We start from the raw sequence: 23,764 nt of genomic DNA on the forward strand, positions 1-23,764 counted from the left end.
ATCTCCATTCCTCTTTACGTCTCCTCACGGATTTCATATTTATCGCGGCTGTAGATCATTTCGTTTAAGGTGAAACCACTGACAATTATTCATTCTATAAAAATATGCCGCGTCTTCTGCACTTTACGTGTGATACATTCCGATAGATTTTACGAAAGGACCGATGGCTTCATCAACCGGATTCTGAATGCGATGCCTGTCAAAATATTTTTTTTTCTTTTGAGCTGCTATAACGGGTTACAATGTGGCTTAATTTCATAAATAATTAAAAAACCTTTCAAGGTGCAGAACCAATAGGGAAGTAAGTAAGGTGGGTAGGTGTCGAGGCGAAATCGAACAGGTGGGGCAGATTGTTCCGTTTAAATGCAAGTGTCCAGCGTTAGGCAGCGCCACTGTCACAATCCGTTTTAACAGGGTTCGGGAGGCAATTTTAAACGTTGTGTACCTAACGTTTGCAGAGCGTGATTTCAAATGTTTTTGCTATCACAAAAAATGTCTAGATTTTCAAAGCTAATAAAGTGATTATGTTGATGTATTCTATCAGAAATTTTCTCATCAGAATGGGAAACTAGTTCGAACTGAAAAGATATGAACTTTTCTTACCTTATTTTTCTTTGATGTTTCCAGACTATAGAGAATAAAGACACAGCCATTTTTCTTAATGTTACACTTTTACGGCTGACATATAATAAGGCGGAATTGTGTCATACCAGGAAGATAGCCTCCTCCTTCACAGAAGATAAAAAAGGTAAATACAATTTAAGTATATCTTCGTATGAGCCATAATTACTGTTTCAAACAGGAACAAGGTAGTTCCAAACTGAAATGATATTTCATGTTTTTTCCTTTCTCAAAACATATTCTAATCTGCACGAAAGTGACTGGTCACCAAAAATAATCAAAATTGGTCATTTATAAGAGTTGGATTTAGCATGATACACAAATGCATTCTGTGTTAAATAGCAACACAGAATGCAATGCATGGTGGAATTGTTAAAAATTATTCACTAGGAAAACTAAATACATCTTCTTGTCGATTTACCTTCTAATTATGCTAGGAAAATTAGGGAGATTAACTATCACAACTGATGCAGCCAACCTTAACTCAATGTTTCAAGAAAGTGTTTTGGCGGGAAACAAGATATTACCATAGTGCAAGATATGAATACCAAAGAGTGGAACGTGACGTGATTCCTACAGGTTATTGTTCTCGTGGTGTGCAGCAGATGAAAGAACTAAATGGTTAAGAATTCTCCGGAGAAAACTTGAGTTATTCAGTCGCTAGATGGCCTTTGTTGAGGATAACATGGAGGCAATTCCGGCAATGTAAAAGTGGTTGTCTATCTGTCAGGTCTTGTTGTTTTCCGTCTGAAGAGTGTATTTATACTCTCCCCTAGGTTCATTTCTCGATGTCAAGGTATTGAAATAGTTTCTTTCTTGCTTTTCACGGTCACGCTCGGTATCTATTTCATTTGTAAAAGACGAGAGGGTTTGTATGGCGTGAAGGATGCAGTGGGCATTGTTCCAGAGCCATGTCAGTGGTGTATGCGTGTGTCTATAGCTACTCTAATCCACTGGGAGCGGATCAATAACGTACAGACGACGGCGACGTGTCTTTTCTTTCCATCTCTTTCTTCTTTTCATTTCGGCGCTTGTTATGATCCATCTACAGCTGGTCAAGCATGGGTGTAAAATTTTGAGATACATGTTTCAGGAGAGCACTTCAATCTCCTTACCAATAGAGAGCATTCTTTTGATAGATGAAGTTGCCTCTTGTGTATCCAACTAACGTGGCTGACCACTTCTGCATGCCAACTCAAACAAGAACCAGTTGTTGGCCGTTGAAAATTTCTTGGGTGTTGACTGCTCATCTTTCAATATCATTTTAATTTCACTTTTTAATTTTGTTTTCTTTGCCGTATATTCCTCCTCAATGTCTGGCAAGAAGATGAAGTCATCCAAGCATACAGGACGGAAGAAGCAATACCTGGCACCAGATACAGTGGAGCTGGAATATGATGAATTCAGTCCGAGTGCTCCAAATTTCTCCACTGGAACCATTCCATTGCAGTACAGGGAAACCAGCCACTACCTAAGTGAGTGTCATCTGCCTTACATTTTCTTCACCTTTTGTTTCCATTTTATGTGATAAAAAAACAACAACAACCAAACAAAAGGGGACTCCCATCATGTCCTCCTTTTTCTATGGTAGTCTAGTGGTTGTGCGAGGGTGAGCGTACGGGTTAGGACACGGCCCGATGAAAGACTTGGCTGAGTTACAACGAGGATAGATCTCCCGTATGTTTCGCCCAGTTAAATCGGGCTCATTCGCCATGAAGGTCGGTCTGGACCGAGATCAAGTTGCTTGCGATGGGTGGCCGGGTGGGGAGGGAGGCGAATTTTCAAATGGCGACGAAGAAAACGGTCTGGTTGTCGCCCAGCTAGTTAGTCTTCAGATCTAGCAGTGGACCGACGTTTCCATCCTCCCTGTTGGTTATTTCTATAGTTAGTTTTGGGTCTCTTTATTGGCCTCGTGCGATTTGATTTAGTGTAACCGATTCAAATGAGCGGAACAAGATCTCGTCTCCGGTCCACGTCAAGGAGAAAGAGCAGCTTGTCACGGACATCAAGTATAGTAAATCTCTTCTTCGCTTTCCCCATCATTGATTATTGCCGCTCGAGCGCTTTTGTTTTTTTGTCTCTTGCACTAATTTCTTTTAACGCAGCCTATTTCTCGCTGCTTTTGTCTTTTCCCCTGCGCCCTCCAACTCGAAGCGCTTGCGTATGCATTACAGCTTGACGTTCGAGCGTGTCGCCGCGCTGTAACTACATCTAAAGTTAACTCTTCTCACTCTGTTTTTTTCCACTGTGCCACGGCATACGGTGTAAGGTGATAGCCTTCTGTTTCTATTTGCGTATCGCATGCACGTAGACGGAGCTAGACACAATCCAAATTTAATATTCCCTTTTGTTTTCCAACGTATTTAGTTGTCCCTTTTTTTTTCCAAATAGATTTCAGCATTTCAATGAAAAAAAAAACAGTTCTTTTGAGAGGGGAGGAGAATCAATCGAGTTGAACGCTAAGGGATGAAAAGAATAGAAAAGGGAAAAAAAAATTGGCTGGATTTCTTATCAAGTGAAGATAGAATCCGGAAGGGAATAGAGAACAAAAAAAAAAAATGAAACCAGAAAAAAAAAAGTCGGAAAAGAAATGGATCTGAAAGCGGCGCGGATATCGGTACAACTCTATGAGGAAAGGAGGGAGAGACCATTGTCAGCCAATTGCAAGGCAGAGGTTGACCCCGTCAGTGGCTCCTCCTCCGTTCCGTCCGATCGTCGTGACATTCACGCGACGATCTTGCGACACGTTGGAAGGGCCAGCGAAGATGTGAGAAAGTCTTTGGCGAAAGAGATCGCCGCTCCAGGGGGAAAAAAAAACAAAAAAACAAAAATAAAGAAGCGTCCGTTTTGAAACGTGAGTGGACCGTGTGCGAATGCTTGTGTGGCCGGGAGTGGGTTGTCTTCTAGTCCAAGAGAGAGATGGGTAGGGTGATGGGGGGGCTTACCGGCTGCGTGAGTGGGACGCCTGTGTGCGCTGCGCCGAAAGAAAGGAATTAAGCCGGAAGGAGTAGAGAAGAGGGGATCTACCACCTGTGAGTGTGCAAGATCAGTCCACAGTGGTGGTTTGACCTCTATTCCGGTTTGACGTCACCATATTTTTTTCGCCATTCAATCGAAAGACAATTGCTCTCTCCGTCCCGCTCCGACTTGTTTTTTTTGTGTGTGTGTGTTAGTCACGGGGCCCGCTGTCATCGCCATGGTTAAATCTCGGATAACAGCGTCGAGGCGGCTACGCGCCCAGGTGAAAAAACATCAAAAAACGCGAAGAGGCGGTCATAACGGATTCAGTCCGCGAATGCGAGAATTAAATTCCGGCGACGTGCCATGGGAAATGCCGAGCGGCGGTAAGAGTAAGTTCAAGAGCTCGTGTGGTTTTTTTCTTTCTCCAAACAAAAGATCTAAGATTGTCTCGTACACACATGTGTGTTTTCTCTCTTGACGTTAGTTCAATTGTCACCTGGCGCAAAAAAAAAAAAAAATTTCTTTTGTTCTCTCTCTCTCTCATTCACAGTTGACGAAATGATGGATTAGAGTGGCATGTCATGTGTCGCACGAATTGCTTCAGACGGGAATTTAATCGAGACGAGTGGTTTACCCTTTTTCCAATGTACATACTCAATTTGTACGTGATAAACTAGTATGAAATTTATTTTTGGTATACGGTCTTTTTACCGCCGAACTCTAGGGCGGGTTCGTTCCGGAAAATGACGGATTGGGGGGCTTCATTTCCAGGACGCGCACACGGTTCACGGTGGGGGGAGGTAGGAAAAAACTAGAACACACCCAAAAGATCGATACTATTTCACCTTTTTTTTTTTTTTCTTTCTTATTCTGCTTGTCGATCTTTTTTTTTTATTATTTTTTTTTTTTGTTCTTGTTTCTACCGTTGACTTTTCCTTGTATCCATCACTCTTTCCCTTCTGCTTGGATGAATCCGCCGAGCGCCTTGTTTGCCGTTCGTGTCTTGTGTCTACCGTTGTTGACGTCGTCTCTCCTACCGTTTTCGCTTTATCCGGAGCGTAGTAGGAACAGCGCCCACATTCATGTGGCCCAAACGAGTTGTTCTTTTTTTCTTTGCCTTATTATTTATAACCCCCTGCTCTCGTTGAAAAAAAAAAAAAAATAATGTTTGTCATCTCTCTGCCAAAGGATTATTGCCAACGAGTTGCTCGCACTCATCGCTTTTTAGTTATATCTCTTGTGTGTTTCATTTTACACGAGGGCATTATCCAAAAATTTTTCGTATTTTATGCAAGGCATTTGAATTCGCAACGTTTTCCCTCCTGTTTCTGATTTCATGTGTGCAACGGAGCTGAGTAGGATTGATGGCAGGGCTGGCGGACGATGTACAGTATAGGTTAATTGGCTTTTGAAAAGCGGGATGGCCTTCGCTCTATATTGTAACGCGCGGACAGATAATGGGAAGGCGGCCAGAGAGCATTGCGACGACTATTAGCAAAGCTTCTATGTACGTGTCTGCTGTGGGCTCTTTTGGAAATGTCAACCGGATGCAAGTTCACTGACAACAGCTGACGTACATTATTGATGGGATAGAAGCTCCAGTACATAGTCTAGTGGTTGAGGTAGTTCACAAAGAAAAAGTGGGTGCTCTTTTTCTTTTCTCTTTTTCAATCCTTTCATCATTTACTTGAAGATCGATTGAAATATTTACAAGAAAAAAGAAATTTCGCCGGCGTTTTGCACGGCGAGTATTGCTCAACAAAGAGTTACTCCTTACTACGAAAATGTTTCGCAGTAGTACGGCATCTGGTCATTTGGAAGTAGCCAACGGGCTCGAGGCCAAGAAATCCGTTGCTGCTAAGGCGAAAGAAAAAAAAAACAGGGGGATGCGCACGAGAAGAAAAAGAAAAACGGAGATAGCTTTAACGGTGAATTGGCGACTAGAAAAAATCTTTTAAAAATATATAAAAAAAAAAGGGCATAAGAAGATACTTGACAAGCACCCGTCACAGAGCGTCCTCTAACGTAGGCCGCAACGGCGATTACATTGAGGTGATTAGTCGCCGCTTGTCTGCCAAACGTCCTACGCATGTCGACAACAGCTAGCGGATCCCACCTACGTCCTGACGTGATTCACTCACGCTGAGGTGACAACACATTCTCCTGATCAAGGAGAAAGACGTGCCCCCTTTTCTTGATTGTCATTGTCTTCTTCCTGTTTAACTGCGGTACGTCGGCCTTTTTTTTTTTTCAACTAGGGACATCCGCATCCTTTTCACTAGTAATTTACACTTGATTGCTGTCTCACTTGTCTCTTTGACTGGCGTGAAATAAAGAGGTCAGCCTATCTAGACGCCCGTTGCATACTCCTCATTTCCCATGTGATAATCAAATCGATTACAAAGTTTGAACCGTACGCTGCATTGGGAAAAGCTCTGAATATTTCAAAGGATCAAAACAATAGAAAAAAAAGACAAAGGCGAAACAAATGAGCGTGAAAAACGTATCGTTCGACAGTTTATGGAATTGCCTAAGAAAGAAGGGGAAAAAAACAAAAAGTCTTCTATTGTTAGACAATATCAGAAAAGAATCGAAAAGATTGTGTTTTTGGGCGCTATGTAACAAGACAATAGCGAACGTCAGTTGACCGTATATCAGCCATCTTTTATATCGTTTGATGGATGGTATATTCCGCTGACGGCAAAGCTTCTCGTGTGATTTTTTTTTTTTTTAGTGCTTTCCATCCCCTGTACTTTCATCTGCCCATCTCTTCCGATTGCCCCCACGCACAATTCTGATTAATGGCCTGATTGGATGGTTCCCAGATGGACCATCTCTCACATTTTACCTGTGGGGGGGGGGGGTGGCGCACAGTTGGCCAATTCGCAGAGCTGAGCGATAACTCAACTTTTATTACGATAGACGTAGAATATTCCCCGCGTTCGGAATGATTCCGCAGGCATCCATTCCGCTTTGATCTCAATTTCGCGTCCGCAAGAAAAAAAAATAAAAATAAAAATAAATCCTATTTAGGTATATACGTCTATAAAGATTGGACTGTTCTATTTTAGAATGCCTTCCTAGTTTTATTCCAGTATATATCTTTGTACCAACTGGTCCTTTCCATGTCTTTTGTCCGGATCAACATCCGGATGTGTCCTAGATAATAGAAAAGACGTACGTGTGGGAAGATACAAATATATATAAAAAAAAAAAGAGGGGGAGGAAAAAACAATTGTAAAAAAAAAAGAAGAGAAAAGTAAGAGATAGGCGGATTCGTAGTCATTGGCAGTTCCATCGTGTCCCATCCTTTGCTGCCCGATGATATGGCGACCGGTCCATCTTCGTTCGGCCAACTTCCACCCGCACTGGGATTGTCCGTGCATTTTCTCCGACCAACGGATCGCTCAGTTGTGGCAATCGGAAAAGAAAAAGAATTGAACACTCTATTTATATGGGCGTTCATTCGTGGAACTATTCCAAAAAAAACTTTTTCAAGTTTTTTTGTGTTTGTTTTCGTCCTTTTTATTTTAATATATTTTGGGTTGGAATTTGTTTTCTTAGCGAACATTTTTTTTTTTTGTTTGCACGGGTTTAGCGGGTTCTTTGATACGGTTATGAGATGTCGTTTGCTTCAGACGCTTTTTCTTTGTGTTATTTTAGAATCAAGATAGCACCCACCCCTCAAAAAAACAAAAAAACAACCTCGTCATCAATTCGCAGTGTGGCGTTGTGATTGTCAAATAACAATAAAGCTCCAAGGACTCGTTTCAAATGACGGGATTTCGCGGTTCTGCGTGGCTTGTGTACATGTGAATGTGTTGTTAGATTGTCTCTTTATTTTATTTTTTTTCTTCCCTCCTTTTGTTGGTGGCTACCGGACAAAAGTCTCTTTTATTTTTGCTTCCATCTTTCGTCTTGTTTGCGTTTAACGTTCAATTCTGTTGACTATAGCAGAACGAAAGGGAAAAAGAAATTCAGAGTGTAGTTGCTCAGTGAACTGTCTAGAGGACAATCCTCCGCGTTAGGCGTACCGTTATCCCCTTTCATCAACATTCCCGCGGGATCTTCTTGCGCGTGCCGCTCACTTTCGCTTGTCTACTGTTCGTATATTTTTAGGCGAGGAAAATGAGGGACGGGCCTCGTTGTTGTTACAACCCGCCACTTTGCTCGTTTGTCCCGTTTTCACGTGTGTATCGCCAAAAGTTTGGTTGATTGCATTCAAGATGGCCACTGTCATGCTCTATTAGTATTCTATGTATCTACTAGTGAATCTATCGTTGAGCAAATTTCGTTTCTATTCTTACATCTTTGATTTGTGCGTTCTTTCGTGATCGTGTTATATTACCGAAGGTTCGCTTTCGTTCTGGTCTTGGGTTCGATTCCCGGATAGGCCTTTTCTTTTTTTCTGATAGTGCGCTCTCTATATATATCTTTTTCTCGCTACTCTTTTTTTTTATGATATGATTATGCGTGCTAGTCCCTTTATTTATGTCTTTTACAGACATTTTGTTTATTTCCTTTTCTTTGCTTTCCGCCACCCGTGGCTTATTTTATACATCTGGATGTACTGCATTTGTATCTCATTTTCTCTTTTGGCGCTTTTCTGAAGTAATTTTTTTTTTCTTATTGATATTTTTACGTTCCCTTTTTTGTATCTCGCATTTTCTTGTTCGTCGTTGCGGAAAACGATCCCCCTTTTTTTTTATTATTAGCGTTCTCTTCTACTCCACCTCATTTCGGGATTAAGTGCATAAATACCGTTATTATGATGCTGCTATTACAAGCCTCGAGAAGTTGCATCGCGAAAATGGAAACTCATCAATCGATGCATTCGTTGTGAGCTCTGCTTTTTTTTTTCCTGGTTTTTTCTTATCCATTTCTTCCTTTTTTCTTGTTCCTGATTTCCTTTTTTTCGGCTATCTGCTTGCAGATCAAGACATTGAAGCGCGGAGCAGCAGCGCTTCACTTTCGTGACTGATTGAATTGGGAGATTGGGAGTTGCATCTCTTTCAGTAGCTCTCGGAAAAGATGTCGGGAATCATTGGATCTACAACAATAATAGAAAAGAAAGAAATGCGTATTGAAAGGAATGGGGGCAATGTTATTTTTTTTTTTTCTTGTTGATATCCTGGAATGTGGTTTGTGCCTTCCCAATCGTCGTAATATGGAATGAAGACATTATAGCTTTTTTTTCCTCCCCTTTTTCTCATCTTCCGAAAGAGAAAAAAAAAAACACCATCGTGATTGATTTCCTAGTATTCCAAGCAAAGCAGACTGTAGTGATCGACTAATGACATTTTTAAGCTCGAACCCACATTGAATCCGTTCGCCGTTTTGCAATTTATTTTGAATGAAATATAAGCGTCTTATGGATGGACAGTTTCAAATCTTTTGGCGCATTCGTATTCAGGCGTGCAGATTGCATTTTCCCAGCTTTTTTCAAAGCCGATTCGAAATGGCTTCCCTTGTTGAAATGAGAGGAGTCCAAGTCCATTGTCGCCACCAAACAATTTGCACAAATCTCGACCAGTTTTTTTTTATTATTTTCCGTATTATCTAGTAAAAAAAAAAAAAAAAAAAAAATTGAAAGCTCTAGTGGGTGTAGTTAGATTGTTCAATCAAAACCGGTGGCACTGTCGTTGAGGAAACAACAAAAGAACAGAAAAACAAACAAAATAATAATAAATAAGACAGTGTCTAACTTGGGCCAACGAATCAAAGCAGCAGGAACCGGTGTAGGATGAACGAAAACAAATGATGGAGTAGAAGAGAGGCCAAAGTGCTCCAATCCGATTCATTCGTCTCCGTCGCTTCAGTCACTTTCTCCGGCAAATCTCCTTCCTTCTCTCTCTCTCTCTCTTCCTCTTTTTACTACTTGTTTTTCTTGTGATCTGACTTCTTCTTGAGACCTGTGTCTAGCACGTCTGTCATCTTCCAGACGACTTTGAGGAATCGACTTGCATCTATTTCATCTCAACCGCTTCCGTTTCGCCCGGCTAACGTGAATTCGTTCATGCGAGAAACTCCCGTATCCAAGACCTGCAGTTTCTCCGAGTCCCCCCCCCCCTTAAAATAAAATAAAAAATCGATACCTAATCGATGCCCATTGCTGCATTCGCTTGAGCGCTTCCTACACCCCCACATCCCCACACCATGATTGTAATATTATCTATCTATCACGAATGCAATTCTTTTTTCTTTTTTGTTTAAGAATATCAAAGATCGAATTTACATACAAGGTCTTCCCGTCCGGATAAGAAAAAAAAAATAGAAGTGGGGGGGCCTTCACGATCTCTTCACGTCGTTTGCATTTCATCGTGATATATTCTGAATCAGATTTTTTTTTTTCTTTTCGGGACCACAGGGAGGGGTTTATGTAAAACAGGAGACAGTCTCCCTATATTGCCGATCCACTTGACGGAAGCGGAACGGACTATATACTTGCGCGGTTGGGGGATATCTCTTGTGTTTTGTTTTCATTTTGACAACTGAGTTTTTTTTCCTGCTTGCCTTCGATCGGTTTTTGATTTAAAAAAAAAAAAATATTCAATAAGTTTTAAAAAGAAAAAGAGTTTCGATTTTGTTGGTGTCCGGGTGTTGGTCAGATGGCGTTAGGATCTCTAAAGTTTGACGGAACTAGAAACACGGCTGATTTGTCTTTTTTTAGGGTTGACCGTATTTTTTGTTCTGTGTGTGTGTTCTAGACGCAGTTTCCAGTTCGCTTTTTTTTTTCTATTTTCTTCTTCACTCTCTTCCATCGAGTTTCACGTCTCAGTCACGCTTCAACTGACGATTGGTCCGTTACACTCTTCTCGTGTCCCATTCTTTTGTTCCGCGTCGACAGAATCTAATCCATAAGCTAAAAAAAAAATTTTTTGTCAAACAAATCATTAAAAGAAAAAAAAAACACAGGGTATTTGTGTGTTGTAACGCCCAGTGAATACAAAAAAAGGAGTACCTTATCATCGTGCAAACGGGAGTGCCACCAACGATCGACATAGAAGAATATGACAAGTAGACCTTCGACTGCCACGCTATGGCGTAATTTGGCAAACCTCTGACACTCTATTTCTATGACAACTAATTCTCCTTAAAGCGCTACGAATAAATAATAACCTGTTTGTGAATGTGACAGTTGATTTATGATGATGGAGACAAGTCCGGCCAGAGCCCAACTCTCTTTAGATAGTTAGGGCGATTATTAACCGTTGGTTGATTTATGTTGTTATTTTTATTGATTTTTTTTTTTTGGTATCCTCTTCGTTTTACAGGACATTCCGGAGGCGTTCAAGAAGATGACGTCGCCCCGTCTGCTCCGCCATTGGATCACATGGATCAAGTATATGGTTACGAAACGACATCTTTTGATGCAGGTAACGTTTTTCGTGTCATTAACGTTTTTTGCCTTTTTGAATAGGAAAAATCCCAATTGAAATTGATTTCCACCAGTTGTCCTTTTTTATTGTTTTTAACTTTGCGTGGGTGGATGACTTTGTGTTTATTATTGCCTAAATGGACAGTGTGTGTTCCCCCTCCGCCGAGTTTGTCCGAATGGGAAGAGGACCAGCAGCTGCAACTGGAACAACAGAAATCACAGGCAGATGGCGAGAAGAAGGAGCAACAATGCGAACAACAAATGGCCCAAGGAGATGCAGCAGGAGGGTGTAGTGGGACGGGACCAACGAGTCCGACCCGTCTCCAAATCGCCGACCTTCCGCCCGTCAGCGAAGTTGATGCCCGTAATGCTCTCCTCGGCATGGTGACGGAGCACTGCTGCTGGGGTAGGGCAGCCGCCCGTCACATGTCCATTGGAAAAATCCTTTCTTCATCCGCTTTTCACGTAAGCCACACGCCTTAAACTCCTCGTCTCTTTGTCTTTAAACAAATTTTCTAAATGCAATTATTTATTTCAGTACGAAATTCAAACGTTCACCGAGAAACGCGAGACATCGTGGGCTTTTATGCCGCATGGCGGAGGCGAAGTTGACGGGCCTCGTTGCGGTCCAGCCCCTCGTCCGTGGGACATTCCGGCCGATCCGACAGACCTTTTTCGCAGCGAAATGAAAGTACTTCAAGTGCCACACACGGCGTCTGTCAAAACGTGTCACCGTTGTCGCGGAGCCGGGAGCCTCCTCTGTCAAGAATGTCACGGCAAAGGATGGGTAGGTGGAGGTTGGAAAAAATAAAAAAAAAATTTCAACGTCATTTCGTCACCATTTTTATTACTGTTTATTTATTCCCATTTCTTTCTTTTTTTTATTTACATAAATTCTTGAAGACGAGGTGTCTGAGTTGCCACGGCGACGGATGGGGTTCCGATTCAGCCGGCAACAAGGAGCGCTGCTTCTTCTGCCAGTCGTCGACGCACGGAAGAGGACGTCAGGTAATAAAAATACATCCTCCTACAATCCCTGACTTTCAAAGTCGACTCAATCCGTGTGTGTGTGTGTGTGGGTGGTATGCCTGAACCAACGCGTACGTGGGTGGGATCTTTTTTTTTTTTTCACGGAGTCCGTGTGTTTTTTTTTTCTCGGTCCACTAGTACCGGCCTGCGTCTTATGATTGCAAACCCTGGGAAAATCACGCCCGCCTTCAACTCGTGCCACATCATCCAGCTGGCCAAAAAAAAAGGGGGGGGGGAGATATATACACACACACACACATAGAACCTCCGGCAATCCTTCCAACTCGATAATAGTCTTTCATGCCTGCTAACCTCTGAGGCAACGGTCAATATTGATCTTTTCAATGCTAAATATATAAACGTGTGTGTGTGTGTGTGTCTGTCTACGTGTAGAAGGCAAGCTTCTACACACACAGTAGTCATGTGCGTAGCCGAACGGCTGTCGATCCACGGGCAAATCGGTTTTTCCGTGTGAAAACGTTTGCTAGACATCTAAAAAAAAAAAAAATCCGTCCCTTTTTTTCCCCCTCCTTTGAAATAACGAGGCAATATAAACATTCGGCGGAAGCCAATGGCTTACACCGCTGTCGTTCCTTTTTTTTTTTTTTTTTTAAGTATATTTGTATTAGAAGAGTACTGGATGAATCAGTCGGTCGTATTCCCCGTTCGTTGCGTCCTAACATTTCCTTCTTTACTCAAATCAGGTGATGTGTTACGAACGCATTTGCTCTTTGTAGTGGTCAGAATCTTGTATATATCAGAGGCTCTTCTCTTTTTATAAAATAGTTTATGCAATTGGGATGGGCTAGAGAGGCAAGTCGATGAAACAAGAGGTAATCAATAGAACGAAGTTAGTCCTTGACGAAATAAAATTTTTAACTGCGCATATCTTCAAACTTTTGCCACCGCTAATATTTTCCTTTTTTAAAAAGTTCCTGTATTCTGATCTTGACAGTGATAATGATGAAATTTCTTTAAATATTGTGATTACATCAGGATTGTTTAAAATGCAACGCCAAGGGCCGAGTGGCGTGTCCGCCGTGCGACAGCTACGGCCAAATCCGCTGCTACATCAGTCTGACCATCACGTGGAAGGCCAATACGTCGGAGCACATCGTTGCTAAGTCGTCGCTACCCGAAGATCTCATCCGCCAAGTCTCGGGTCAGGTGGTCTACGAAGAGGAAGGCCCGCGCATCACGCCGTTGCATCACTTTACCGACCCGACCATCAGCCTGGCCTCCACCCAGTTGGTGCTCAATCACAATCGTCAGTGGCCCGATCAGAGAATTCTCGCTCAGGTGAGTCATATGAATTTCTCTTTTTAAAAAAAAAAAAAAAAAAAAAACCAATAAAATAAATATATACAAACACACAGAGACAACAAGTCAGAATGGTGCCCGTCACCGAAGTTCACTACACTTGGAAACGGCGAACGGGCAAATTTTACCTTTACGGCTACGAGCACAAAGTCCACGCACCCGACTATCCTCAAACTTGCTGTTGGGGCTGCTCCATTTTGTAACTATATGCAATTCCAAAGCAAAAGAAAAACAACAAGGACGACAGCTTATGGCCGTCTGACATGAAACTTGCTTAGCCCACTGACATGCACAACTCGTACATAATTCAAGTGTTTCATGCACATAAATGGCTAAAGGAAAAATGACAGTCTGCTTCTCGTACGGCCGCTTCTTCAATTTGACAAATTATTTGGGACATTTTTTTTTTGTTTTTATAGACGCCGACTTTGCCAAACAGTCCAACCCAAAAAAAAAGATCACAAATACTTTTGTTTGTTTGTTTTTTTATTTCTTCATCATGATTTTATATTTAGTGGTGTTTTCCTCAATGTGCGTGTGTTTTTGTTTCAAAACCATCAATTGAACGTCTTTCTACGGTGCGTGTAAAATTGTTGGAACAAATGCGTGAATGTTCGCATCCATGACAGGCAACACAGGAAGTTGTTCTTTTGTTTTTGACGTTATTTTACTTGAGGTTTTTTGGCCTGTGTTTTTCGTAAGCAATTATTTTCTACCTCTTGGCGGCGAAATGAATTTGTTTTTTTTTTATCATCAGCCCATCACCTCCGGTTGCAGTCTTGCCCTCAATGTATTTAATTTTCTTTTCTTTTTTTTTCGTTTACGGTCTTAATTATGTTTCTTACTGTGCCTCTGTACTCGTGTCTTTAATTGCATTTCAGTGTTTTTGATTACGTTCGTCTTTCCTATCGATTTTTTATTATTATTATTTTTTTATTTTACATATACAAATGTGTTTCCATTTGTTTTTTTAATGGGAATAATTTTGCAAAAGCTCTTTTGGTAATCAATTTCAATCTTTTTGTAGCAGCTGTACTCTTTTTGTTTCTCTATGTTTTGATTTCGGAGGAAAAAAGTCGGGTTTGGGCTGGATTTCTTTTGGATCTGTTATGACGCCCATCGTCTCGCTCTCTCGCAAAGAAAAAAAAATATTACAATACACTCGATCCTCGTCCATCTCTCTTGCATTTAATCTCATTTCAATAAATGGTCAAGGATTTATTTTTCGCACGAAGAGATATACCACACACAGTCATTTGATCGATGATGGAAATGAGTCAGGGCTGTAGTCACATATGGCCGACGTTTAATTACGTGTCGGTACGTCCCACTTATTACAAATACAACAACTCTCAGGCACTCTTATTCGTTGTGTATATTTTCTAAACAAGGCAGCGTTTGTTGTATACTAGACGTGTGCTCCATCTTCATTCTTTTTCCTTTTTCGCCGTTCATTCTTTGCTTCTCTTTGATTAAGGATTTGTTGAAGTTGGCATCTGTCGGCGATTTCCACCAGCTGTTTGGTGAGAGACAAGTGTAATCGGCACACACACACGATCCAGACGGGCTTCGTTCCATGACAGAATAAAAGTTCTTATTTCGTGGGGTTTTAAAAAAAAGGAGGGAGTTGAGAAGTATATCTGTCTCGGTCAGAGTTTTCACGAATGACGGCTCGCGTTCAGTTATCTCTGTTCTTTTTTTTTGTTGTTGTTGGGATTTCTACCATAGTCGAGTACGGACTGGAAATAATAAAACGCAAAACGAACACGAGTTGCAGCCAAAAAAACGAGGGAAATCTATTTTCAGCAACTCTTTTTCCTCACCATGTCGTATGGAGTCACAAGGCCTCCTTTCACTGCCGAGCATCTCTGCAGGGGTTAACTACTATTTAAATAAATAATCTCAATACGAGTTTCGCATGTTTATATACATCATCGAAAACCGGATATCGTAAGTATCCCGTCACAGAAATCTGTAGAAATGCTTGTACTTTTACGTGCACTCACGTAATCCCACTTGCAAACATGCCCACGTCATAATACGTAATAACCATTTATAATCATGTTGGTGATATATTTGAATGGAAAAGATTTGAAGCTTGAAGCTAAAATCCCTGTAGAGAATGTTACGTCCTCAAGCCTCGTATAGAACCTAATCAGCCAACCAGAAAAAGAAATTTATTGTATTAGCAGTTTACTATCATCATCAAAGTGTTTTGTGCATTGTGTGTGTTTTCCAGGCGTCCAATTCCCTGCGTGTCACGCGGCTTTGACGAGAACCGCTCTGCAGAATAGCGATAATGAGGTTATGATGACATGTTTGCCTTCATTCCAGTACGAAAGTAACCTCTGCCAACTCTATTTTGTCACAGCACATGCAACATTTTGTTTTTCCAAGTTCCAATTTGCTTCTTAACTGGCTCCATCCCACTGAGTGCATATATTCTATCGAAAAATAGTAAAAGTTTCTAGATTTTTTTTTGGGAGCTTATAAAAAAATATCACAAATTCCCGGAAAAAACATGTTGAAAAAAATGGGGTTTTATTATGTCCGAGAAAAGGGGAGGAAAATGGATGTATCCCGTAGGACAAGAACTTTCTTTTTCCTCTCTTTCATATAGATCCAATGCTATATAAGAACGTAATAGGCACTTGTTACGATACTATATATATAGGTTTATAGGGGAGGACTTATTGTCGTTTGTTTTAAGAGCCGGAAAGGAGGACCGGGATGTGCCGCAATCACGCAGAAAGGCGGTGGAGGGGATGCTACTGCTGTCGTCATCAACAACGATACGATGGGCTCTCGACGTACAAACCAGCTGACCAGTAGCTGGGAAAAAAAATATATATATATATCACTTGGTTTTCTAAGAGACATACTATAAAACCTAGGAAAAAGAAAACATAAAAGAATAAGGAATGTGAAACCATAAAAAGATTGCCATGTTAGATTCTACGCCACTTACACACACCAATTTGTGGGACGACCACAAACCATTTTCGAGAGACGTCGTTTTACGATGGCGTCGTCAAAAGCCCATCGACACTAATTAACAAAAAGATTTAAGGCGTTGGAAGATTTTCATTCATATTTTGAGTAGTATTTTTTTTTTTCTTTTTCTTAACGATGATTAGTCATCAAACGTAATGTGCATTTTTGGCAGACTCGTAAACCGTCATGTTACGGCACACGAGTAATAATAGGGCGAGAAAAATTTCATTAAGCTCTACATATCGACGTGAGCTAAAGAAAAAGGTTGGCTATTATATGTGTGTGTATGATGGGCCTTCTTTATGATTTCCTACTGTTTCCTTACAGTCACGCACGGTCACGTTTTTCTCCCCCCAAAAAGGAAGAAATGAATACGAGAATATGGAGAGACTATAAATAAGATGTCGTAACGTGGCGGTGTGGCTACATAGGAAGCTAGAGGGAATTGAATCGATCTATTCTGTTCACGTCGCGCACATTATTGTCAACGCTCTACTAGAAAAAGACAAGAAGAAAACGCCGCTGAGCACGTCTTTATCCCTTTTTCTCTTAAGACTATTGTGTCCCTCGGTGGGGGTCCGTATTTATTTAAACATCATTCTTTTCTTTTTCGGATTTTCTGTTCCAAACACACAATATGTTACTGACAGAATTTTATGTTCTTTCCTTGTATTGTTTTTTCACGACTTTTATTCACTTAATATCGATTGCGTTTCTCTGTATTATATCATCACTACTGTCCAATGTTCATCCATCGTTAAATCACCATGTAGCGTGCCGAGACCTCCTACGTTTTTATCGACCTTTTTCTTTCCTATGCTAAAACTACGTCAAATAAACAAAGAATACAAAAAAATCAAGGCAAATAAGAGTGTGGTATATATGGAGACATCAAAGAAAGGCACATCAGAGTCACTTTGATTTACGTGCAGTGCACCTTGCTGTTACAATTCACCACACACGAACAATCCTTGCTGTCGGTTATCTTTAATATAGCTATAACAAAGTCACTTGCTGATGCGATATTTCAAGACAAAAGAATTTTCAAAAGGCCAACTCGTAATAAGAGAATTGCTGTTGATAATGAATTTTGACGTCGTGAAAAGGAGTCCAAAATTACATTTGAACAAAAGAAGTTGAAAGGTGAACATGAGCTGCCGGACCAACAACGATAGCTACAGTGAATAAAGAAACTCGTCTGTACCTCTCCTTCCATTCCGAGATTGAATTTTCCCTTTTCTTGAAAAGAAATAAAAGTTTTCACGTAACAAAGCATAGCGATTTCTTTTTATTTTCTCCGAAAGTGCTGCTGATGCGATTTCAAGCTACGCAATCGTACTATACTTGTCGTTTATAAATGTAGGTACAAACAAGACGAGAGAGCGCACATCACAACAGAAGCCATCACCACCAGGAGCCAAACAACCCAAGCCGAAAGAAATAAATGTGTCTAATGCATTCAGTAAAGTTGTCGAAACCCATCAACAAAGCCAGGACTGAGTAGGGTTCCATACAAGGATCGACATCATTCTCGTTCTTTGAGTATCAAAACGCATTTTATTTTTAACACTGTTTTTTTATTAGTATTTTTATTCGTTTCATGATACTAAACACTTTTACATGTATCGTACATCACACATTTACGACATAGTAGTAGAAGCGATCAGAGACATAATACACAAGTATCCGCTGTGTGTGTCTGTCTGCGTATTGAATATATATAAATAAAGCATAAGGGTTCGCCTACTGGCACGAATGTAAGGAAAAGTTGAAAAAAAAGAAGAAGAGTGGTCGTATATATTGTATAGGGCCATCGATCCTTTTCACAATTATTCCCGGCGCACGACCATAAAAGCCTCCATCATCTTTCTTATTCGCCCCCGTCCGACAGCGGGAGCCCGCCGATGCAGCAACAGCGGCACAGCAGTAGCACGTTTTCTCATTTTCTTTTCTTAAAAAGGGCAAAAGCGCTTGAAAAAAAAACTAAATAGCTTATATAACCCACCACTACCACCAACCATCTTTTTCAGCTTGGCTAGTTTATATATTTTTTTTTTTCGTACACGTCAACCCCATCGTCTTTACTCCTCAAATTCACGGACCGTCGCTTCAAGGCAAATGTCTGCTCCTACCCTTTCACATACAAAAAGATATTTTTGTATTACGCCCAGTAGCAAAGAACTCATGAGGAGGATTATATTCTGTAGAAAAGCCCACACGCATATACTGTAGAAAATTATTCGCAACGTGTAGTATAGTGTTCGGGCAGAAAACGTATCATCATTTTAAACAAACACAGGGGGAAAAATGGAGCAAAACAAAGCGTACTAGGCCTTAACATTTTATTCCATCAAGTCCCAGTCAGTGACATGAATAATTACTCTCGTGTTTCCTGACATTCAACGATCAAGAGCTGGCCCCACGGTCGTTATTCACTTTCAATTCATCAATAACAAACAAAAGGGAGTGCCGAGCGTCGTGATATCATTCCAACTTGGAATGCATACCTTAAACAATTTCGTGAAACTTACGTAAAGCTCACCCACTATTTCCCTGGTTTATCTGGCACATAAAAACTTGCTACTTCCAAGAAAATTTAGTATCACTTCTCTTCTGGAAGCGTGAGGGAATAATGGTAATTTCATCTGATGCTTTATTGAAAAGCTACTCAAGTTTTATGGCTTGGGGATGAATCCAGCAGACAAGTGGCTGGAGACAGCTCGCATGCAAGTTGTATTGATACCCATATACACAATATATCGGAGAAGACGATAAAAATCGTAAAAAAAAGGAGAATCGCTGTCATAACTCCGTCGTCCCCTTTTGGCGTACACTTAAAAAAAAAAAGTTGGGAGATAGTCAAAATATGGAAACACGCACACACAATAGAAATGAAGGAAAGAAGAAGACTCATTCAGAGCGGGAGTTAAGGACAGGAGTTGGAAAAAAAAATCATTTTTAATATATAAGAATACTTGGCATTATCGAGCGATACATCAGGCCAAATTGGAAGACATGCCAGGCTGGAGAGAGAAACGGAAGAGATGAGACAACAATAATTTTTTTTAAAGACCAAGCAAATTTTCTAAAATAATTATCCATCGATCAATCAACGACCGAGTATCAAATTTTGTCTTTGTTTTTCTCCATCTTTCTTTCCTAGAACGAGATAAAAACGAGTCACGTGGTTGAGCATGTGGCAAAAGGGAAATTATTCGATGGACTCCACACAAAGAGAATAGCCGGAATAATAAGAAGAAGCACGTTGAACGGATAGCAAAGGCCAGGCATGTGGAGGAATGTTAAATCGGTGGATTAACAAGTTCCAAACAGAACAAGAAAAAATGTAGATGGTCCGCATAGGCAGGAAGAAAAGGATTGAAAAAATAAAAGCGTGTCACGCAAGAGTTTTGTGTTTTCTCTGGTTGGCGAAAGAATCAAGGCTACTAGACGTTCATAAGGAAAGGGGTTTGTGCGACATTAAACAAACTTCGAGTTTTCGAATGCGTCCAAACGGCAGGAGAATTTGGTTTTTAAAAAAGGAGGATAATCGAAAAGTTGTGTGTTCTTTTGTTTTAATATGGCAATCAAAGAGTGGTTGAGCTATATTGTTGGTTTCTTCTTCGTTAGAAGGATATTAGTCAATATCATTGCTCAAGTGGGAAAAAAATTTTAAAAATAAAATATCAACAGATTAAATTGAGTCGATCGAGGAGAAGAAAGCAATGTGCGTGATGGCCAGCGCAACGGGAGTGGGAGTTTACAGCAAATTAGTGTTGCGCATTTTGTTTTTTGTTTTTTTTTTAGACGGGGGTCAACGATGAACGTACAGTACAAATGATATTTCAGACTAAGTTGTGGTATCCAAGACAAATAATAAAGAGAGAGTAAGAGTAAGAGAGAGCTGGGATGATATGCACTGGCACCAAGTCGATTAGAACAGACCACAGTCTTTTAAATTGTTCTTGATCACCACATCCGTTACGGCGTCAAAGACGAACTGGATGTTGCTGGTGTCGGTGGCACACGTGAAGTGCGTGTAAATCTCCTTCTGGTCGCGGCGCTTGTTCAAACTTTCAAACTTCATCTGGATGTATGCGGCGCCTTCCTCGTACGTGTTGGAACCTTGAACAGGAAAAAAAAAAAACCATTCCAATCATTCGTTCGCATTGGCACAAACTCGAAAAATATAGTATTTACCTTGGTATTCAGGAAAGCAGATGGTGAGGGGCGATTTAGTGATTTTCTCTTCAAAGAGATCCTTCTTGTTGAGGAACAGGATGATGGAAGTTTCCACAAACCACTTGTTGTTGCATATGGAGTCAAATAGTTTCATTGACTCGATCATACGGTTCATCTCTTCATCTTCGGCCAACACCAGATCGTAACCTAAATGCAAAAGAGAAATCCATCAACACCAATTAGAATTGGAAAAAGTGGAACTAATTAGAAATCTTTCTCCACCTGATAATGCCACACAGAAGATTATGGCTGTGACACCTTCGAAACAGTGTATCCATTTTTTGCGTTCTGATCGTTGTCCACCAACGTCAAACATTCTGTAAATTCGAATAAAGGCAAATACATTTTAAACAATTGTTAGAAGTGGGGAAATGAATGACTTACTTGAAACGAAGTCCTTTGAAAGCAAAGTGCGTTTCAATAATGCCTGTGGTTTTCACTCTCGTCCTCAAAACATCCTGCTGCGTTGGTACGTAGTTTGGTGCTGAAATACGGTCTAAGGCGTTGAGATAATAGGCGGCTGAATCGTTTAACTGGTATTCGCGAGAGCGAGAAAAGCAATGTTGCACTCCACCATCCATCCACAGTCGTTTCATTACCTAAACAATAAAAACAAACCGCTAGGAAAAGTTTTCATTAGAGTGGCCAGAATAGTCGTGCGAACGAACCTGAGCCAGATCATAAGTAAGCATTCCTTCTTCGGCAGCACTGGCAAGTGTGAAAAACAGTCGTGCATCATCCTGAAAAGAAAACAGACATTAATGATACATATTAATTTTGATAATGGGAAAATTAACTTACAACAGCTTTGCTGGAGTCTGCAAAGTTGATTCTAATTTGACCCATGGCACAAATGATGGCCATTAGACTTTGTATTGTGTTACTGTAAACTACTGGTCGATACTGTTCACACTCTTCTTTTGAATATCCAGTTTCATGAATTATTTTCATCTGTTTCACAATTGTACTCTTGCCAGATTCACCAGCACCTGTAGACAATACACATATGTCAGAATTTACACGACAAACAGAGAGACTTTAAAGTCAAGTGTGCTACTCACCAAGCAACAGGAGTTTGACTTCTCGAGAAGCACGTTCTCCATCAGCTCTAAGATCTTTGTCAATCTTCTTGGATCGCTCAACCGCTTCTTTGTCGGTTGTTGAGCTAACCGCACAACCCATGGTGAACTCTTGTGAATAGACCTAAGCACACAATGTTGAAATAGTTAATCAGACCCAAGCCTAACTCACTATGTCAAACATTCAGATAAAATTTAAAAAAAGAATCATTGTCACTAACACCAATTAGTTGTCAAGTTGAACTAAAATCGAAACGAAATCAACGGAACAAAAAAAAACGAGAAAATAGTTCTTTAAACTTTGAAAGGTGTCAGATAGGTAACGGAGCTTGGTTAAAACTTTCAAACGGCCACCGAGTCGTGTCAACAGTTCACTGCAAGTACCGAATCTAAGCGTAATTTCAAAAGGTAGGCAAGATCGATCAAAACGAACAACGATTTTTAATTTGACGCCGTTTGTGACAAAATGAAAAAGTTTAAAACGGAAGTTTTGACATTTTTGCTTCTATTACAAGCAGTAAAGAAAACCCAACTTACGCTCTATGCAAAGGCGGGGCATTACAGCGGCAAAACTCTAAACTAAAGCTCTGTGCCGCTTGCAAATTGGCAACACGGCTTTTGGAGGAAACCACGCCTCTCTTTTTTCAGATTTTTTTTGTCGACCCCAAAATGTGAGAGCATTGCAGTACGAAATGGTGAGTCCCTTCTTTTTTTTACCATGACGCTACGCTCGTGTGAATAGACAGATAACCGTTACGAATTCGCCATACTCGAGACCTCATCGCGTCGTTTCAAATATTGATGTCACTTAGCCTGACAACTAATTCTATCACTGATCTCGGGCTATTGGTTACCTGTTTGCTTTGACAAATCGATTTGTTTGCCTACCAACAATGTAAAACCATGCGTCTTGAAGCCTGCAAATTCGTTTGCCCTTTTGTTTGTATGACACGTAATTACGGCATGTTAAAAACCGGTTTTACAACGGTTCGGCAAGCAGCCTCCATTGTGCTCATGTGCGAGAGCACTACAACACAGTACAAACAACGAAAATGGATAAAAAGAGCTTTGGTTGTATACAAATCGACCGGAAATACTTCGTCTCACGCACACGGTCTTTTATGGAAATACCCCCACCCCCTTTTTTTTTTGTAGACAACGCAGTATTTCTGTTGGGTTTGTTCTGGGTGGTTCAGTGAGGAAACCGGAACCCTCGTTTGTATATACGTTAGCCTTTAGAAGAGGCCGCGCCCTGATTTCTTTCTTTTCCATTTCCTCAGCATGAAATATTCATGTTTCTGGGTCTTAAAACAGATGCGCTCTTTGAGCTGTCTTTTTGTAAACAAATACGCGCCGACAACTTGTGAGACATGATTCATATTGAAGTGATGCTAGACCACCCGCTGCGATTTAGCATTTTGTTGCAAATGGATTGGAAAGAAAGCGATTTAAGCCTCCAGCATACATACGATGATCCCGGAGAAGTCACAGTTATATGTAAAAAATGAAACAGTATGGTAAATGACGTCAATGTAACATCGTAATGATAAAAAGAAAAATATTTTCGAAACATATGGAATTCGAGACCTATCGACTCCCTTTGGGATATCATTTGCTTCTAAATTTGAAACATCAAAGCAATTTTACAGCAAAACGCCATCAGCTAGTTATTTGGTTCTCACCATTATTTTTTAAACGTGACTAAGCAAATGTGTGGGTGCAAAGTCTTTTAGGTTACTCACACTTCCGTATTGCTCTATCTGCTTAACGAAGGGCTTTCCACCATTTTCTGACCAAATTCAATTGAACGAATTAAATAAACTACAACGTGGGGTGTATAGATTACCAGGAATTCAATATTTTTGTAATAAGTTTTCTTAAGACCATTTTTTTTTTTTAGAATGGACATGATAAATGGTCAAACCAGCAACTACACGGTAATAAATTCCGCTTTTTTTGCGCATTTGCAGTTTGCGAATGATGGAAAAAATTGCTGTTGATGGCCTAACATATCCAGAACACCCAGTAGCCTGCAACAAAATAGGTCACATTGCTGTTTAGCGAAGCATTTTCTACGTTACGGAAATTCGGCATGGTAAAATGTTTCGATTATAAAAAAGGTTTTCTTTTTTAGTTTTTG

The 23,764-nt window shown here is 40.5% G+C and overlaps 2 protein-coding genes and 1 long non-coding RNA gene across 10 annotated transcripts; 1 reads left to right on the forward strand and 2 right to left on the reverse strand.

Annotated features, from left to right (window-relative positions):
- Positions 1-259: 259 nt before the first annotated feature.
- On the reverse strand, positions 260-923 carry LOC130697440 (uncharacterized). The gene is made up of 3 exons (XR_009002839.2): positions 791-923; positions 604-728; positions 260-445 (listed from the first exon to the last, which is right to left on the reverse strand). It is a non-coding gene; the product is annotated as an uncharacterized LOC130697440 (long non-coding RNA).
- A 245-nt stretch (positions 924-1,168) lies between these two features.
- Positions 1,169-14,485, forward strand: LOC130697433 (protein SSUH2 homolog). 7 transcript variants are annotated; one of them, XM_057520334.2, is made up of 8 exons: positions 1,169-1,417; positions 1,949-2,096; positions 10,857-10,958; positions 11,106-11,425; positions 11,499-11,747; positions 11,864-11,968; positions 12,986-13,288; positions 13,366-14,485. In XM_057520334.2, exons 2-8 carry the CDS (start codon positions 1,949-1,951, stop codon positions 13,510-13,512), a joined length of 1,374 nt encoding a protein of 457 aa, XP_057376317.1. In that variant the 5' UTR covers positions 1,169-1,417; the 3' UTR covers positions 13,513-14,485. The 7 variants fall into 7 exon arrangements, with proteins under 7 accessions (XP_057376317.1, XP_057376318.1, XP_057376320.1 ...); XM_057520335.2 differs by having other exon boundaries at positions 1,288-1,417; positions 1,946-2,096; XM_057520337.2 differs by lacking the exons at positions 1,169-1,417; positions 1,949-2,096 and adding an exon at positions 2,238-2,630.
- A 4,524-nt stretch (positions 14,486-19,009) lies between these two features.
- Positions 19,010-22,209, reverse strand: LOC130697555 (guanine nucleotide-binding protein G(i) subunit alpha). Of its 2 annotated transcripts, none has more exons than XM_059494308.1 (8): positions 22,162-22,209; positions 21,607-21,748; positions 21,347-21,534; positions 21,214-21,285; positions 20,930-21,144; positions 20,768-20,862; positions 20,504-20,692; positions 19,010-20,428 (listed from the first exon to the last, which is right to left on the reverse strand). In XM_059494308.1, the coding sequence occupies exons 2-8, from the start codon at positions 21,725-21,727 to the stop codon at positions 20,238-20,240; spliced, it is 1,071 nt and encodes a 356-aa protein (XP_059350291.1). In that variant the 5' UTR covers positions 21,728-21,748; positions 22,162-22,209; the 3' UTR covers positions 19,010-20,237. The 2 variants fall into 2 exon arrangements, with proteins under 2 accessions (XP_059350291.1, XP_057376448.1); XM_057520465.1 differs by lacking the exon at positions 22,162-22,209 and adding an exon at positions 21,846-22,155.
- Positions 22,210-23,764: the final 1,555 nt, after the last annotated feature.

This window comes from Daphnia carinata, chromosome 3 (genome assembly GCF_022539665.2).
Source record: "Daphnia carinata strain CSIRO-1 chromosome 3, CSIRO_AGI_Dcar_HiC_V3, whole genome shotgun sequence".
In the NCBI taxonomy this organism is placed as follows: domain Eukaryota; kingdom Metazoa; phylum Arthropoda; class Branchiopoda; order Diplostraca; family Daphniidae; genus Daphnia; species Daphnia carinata.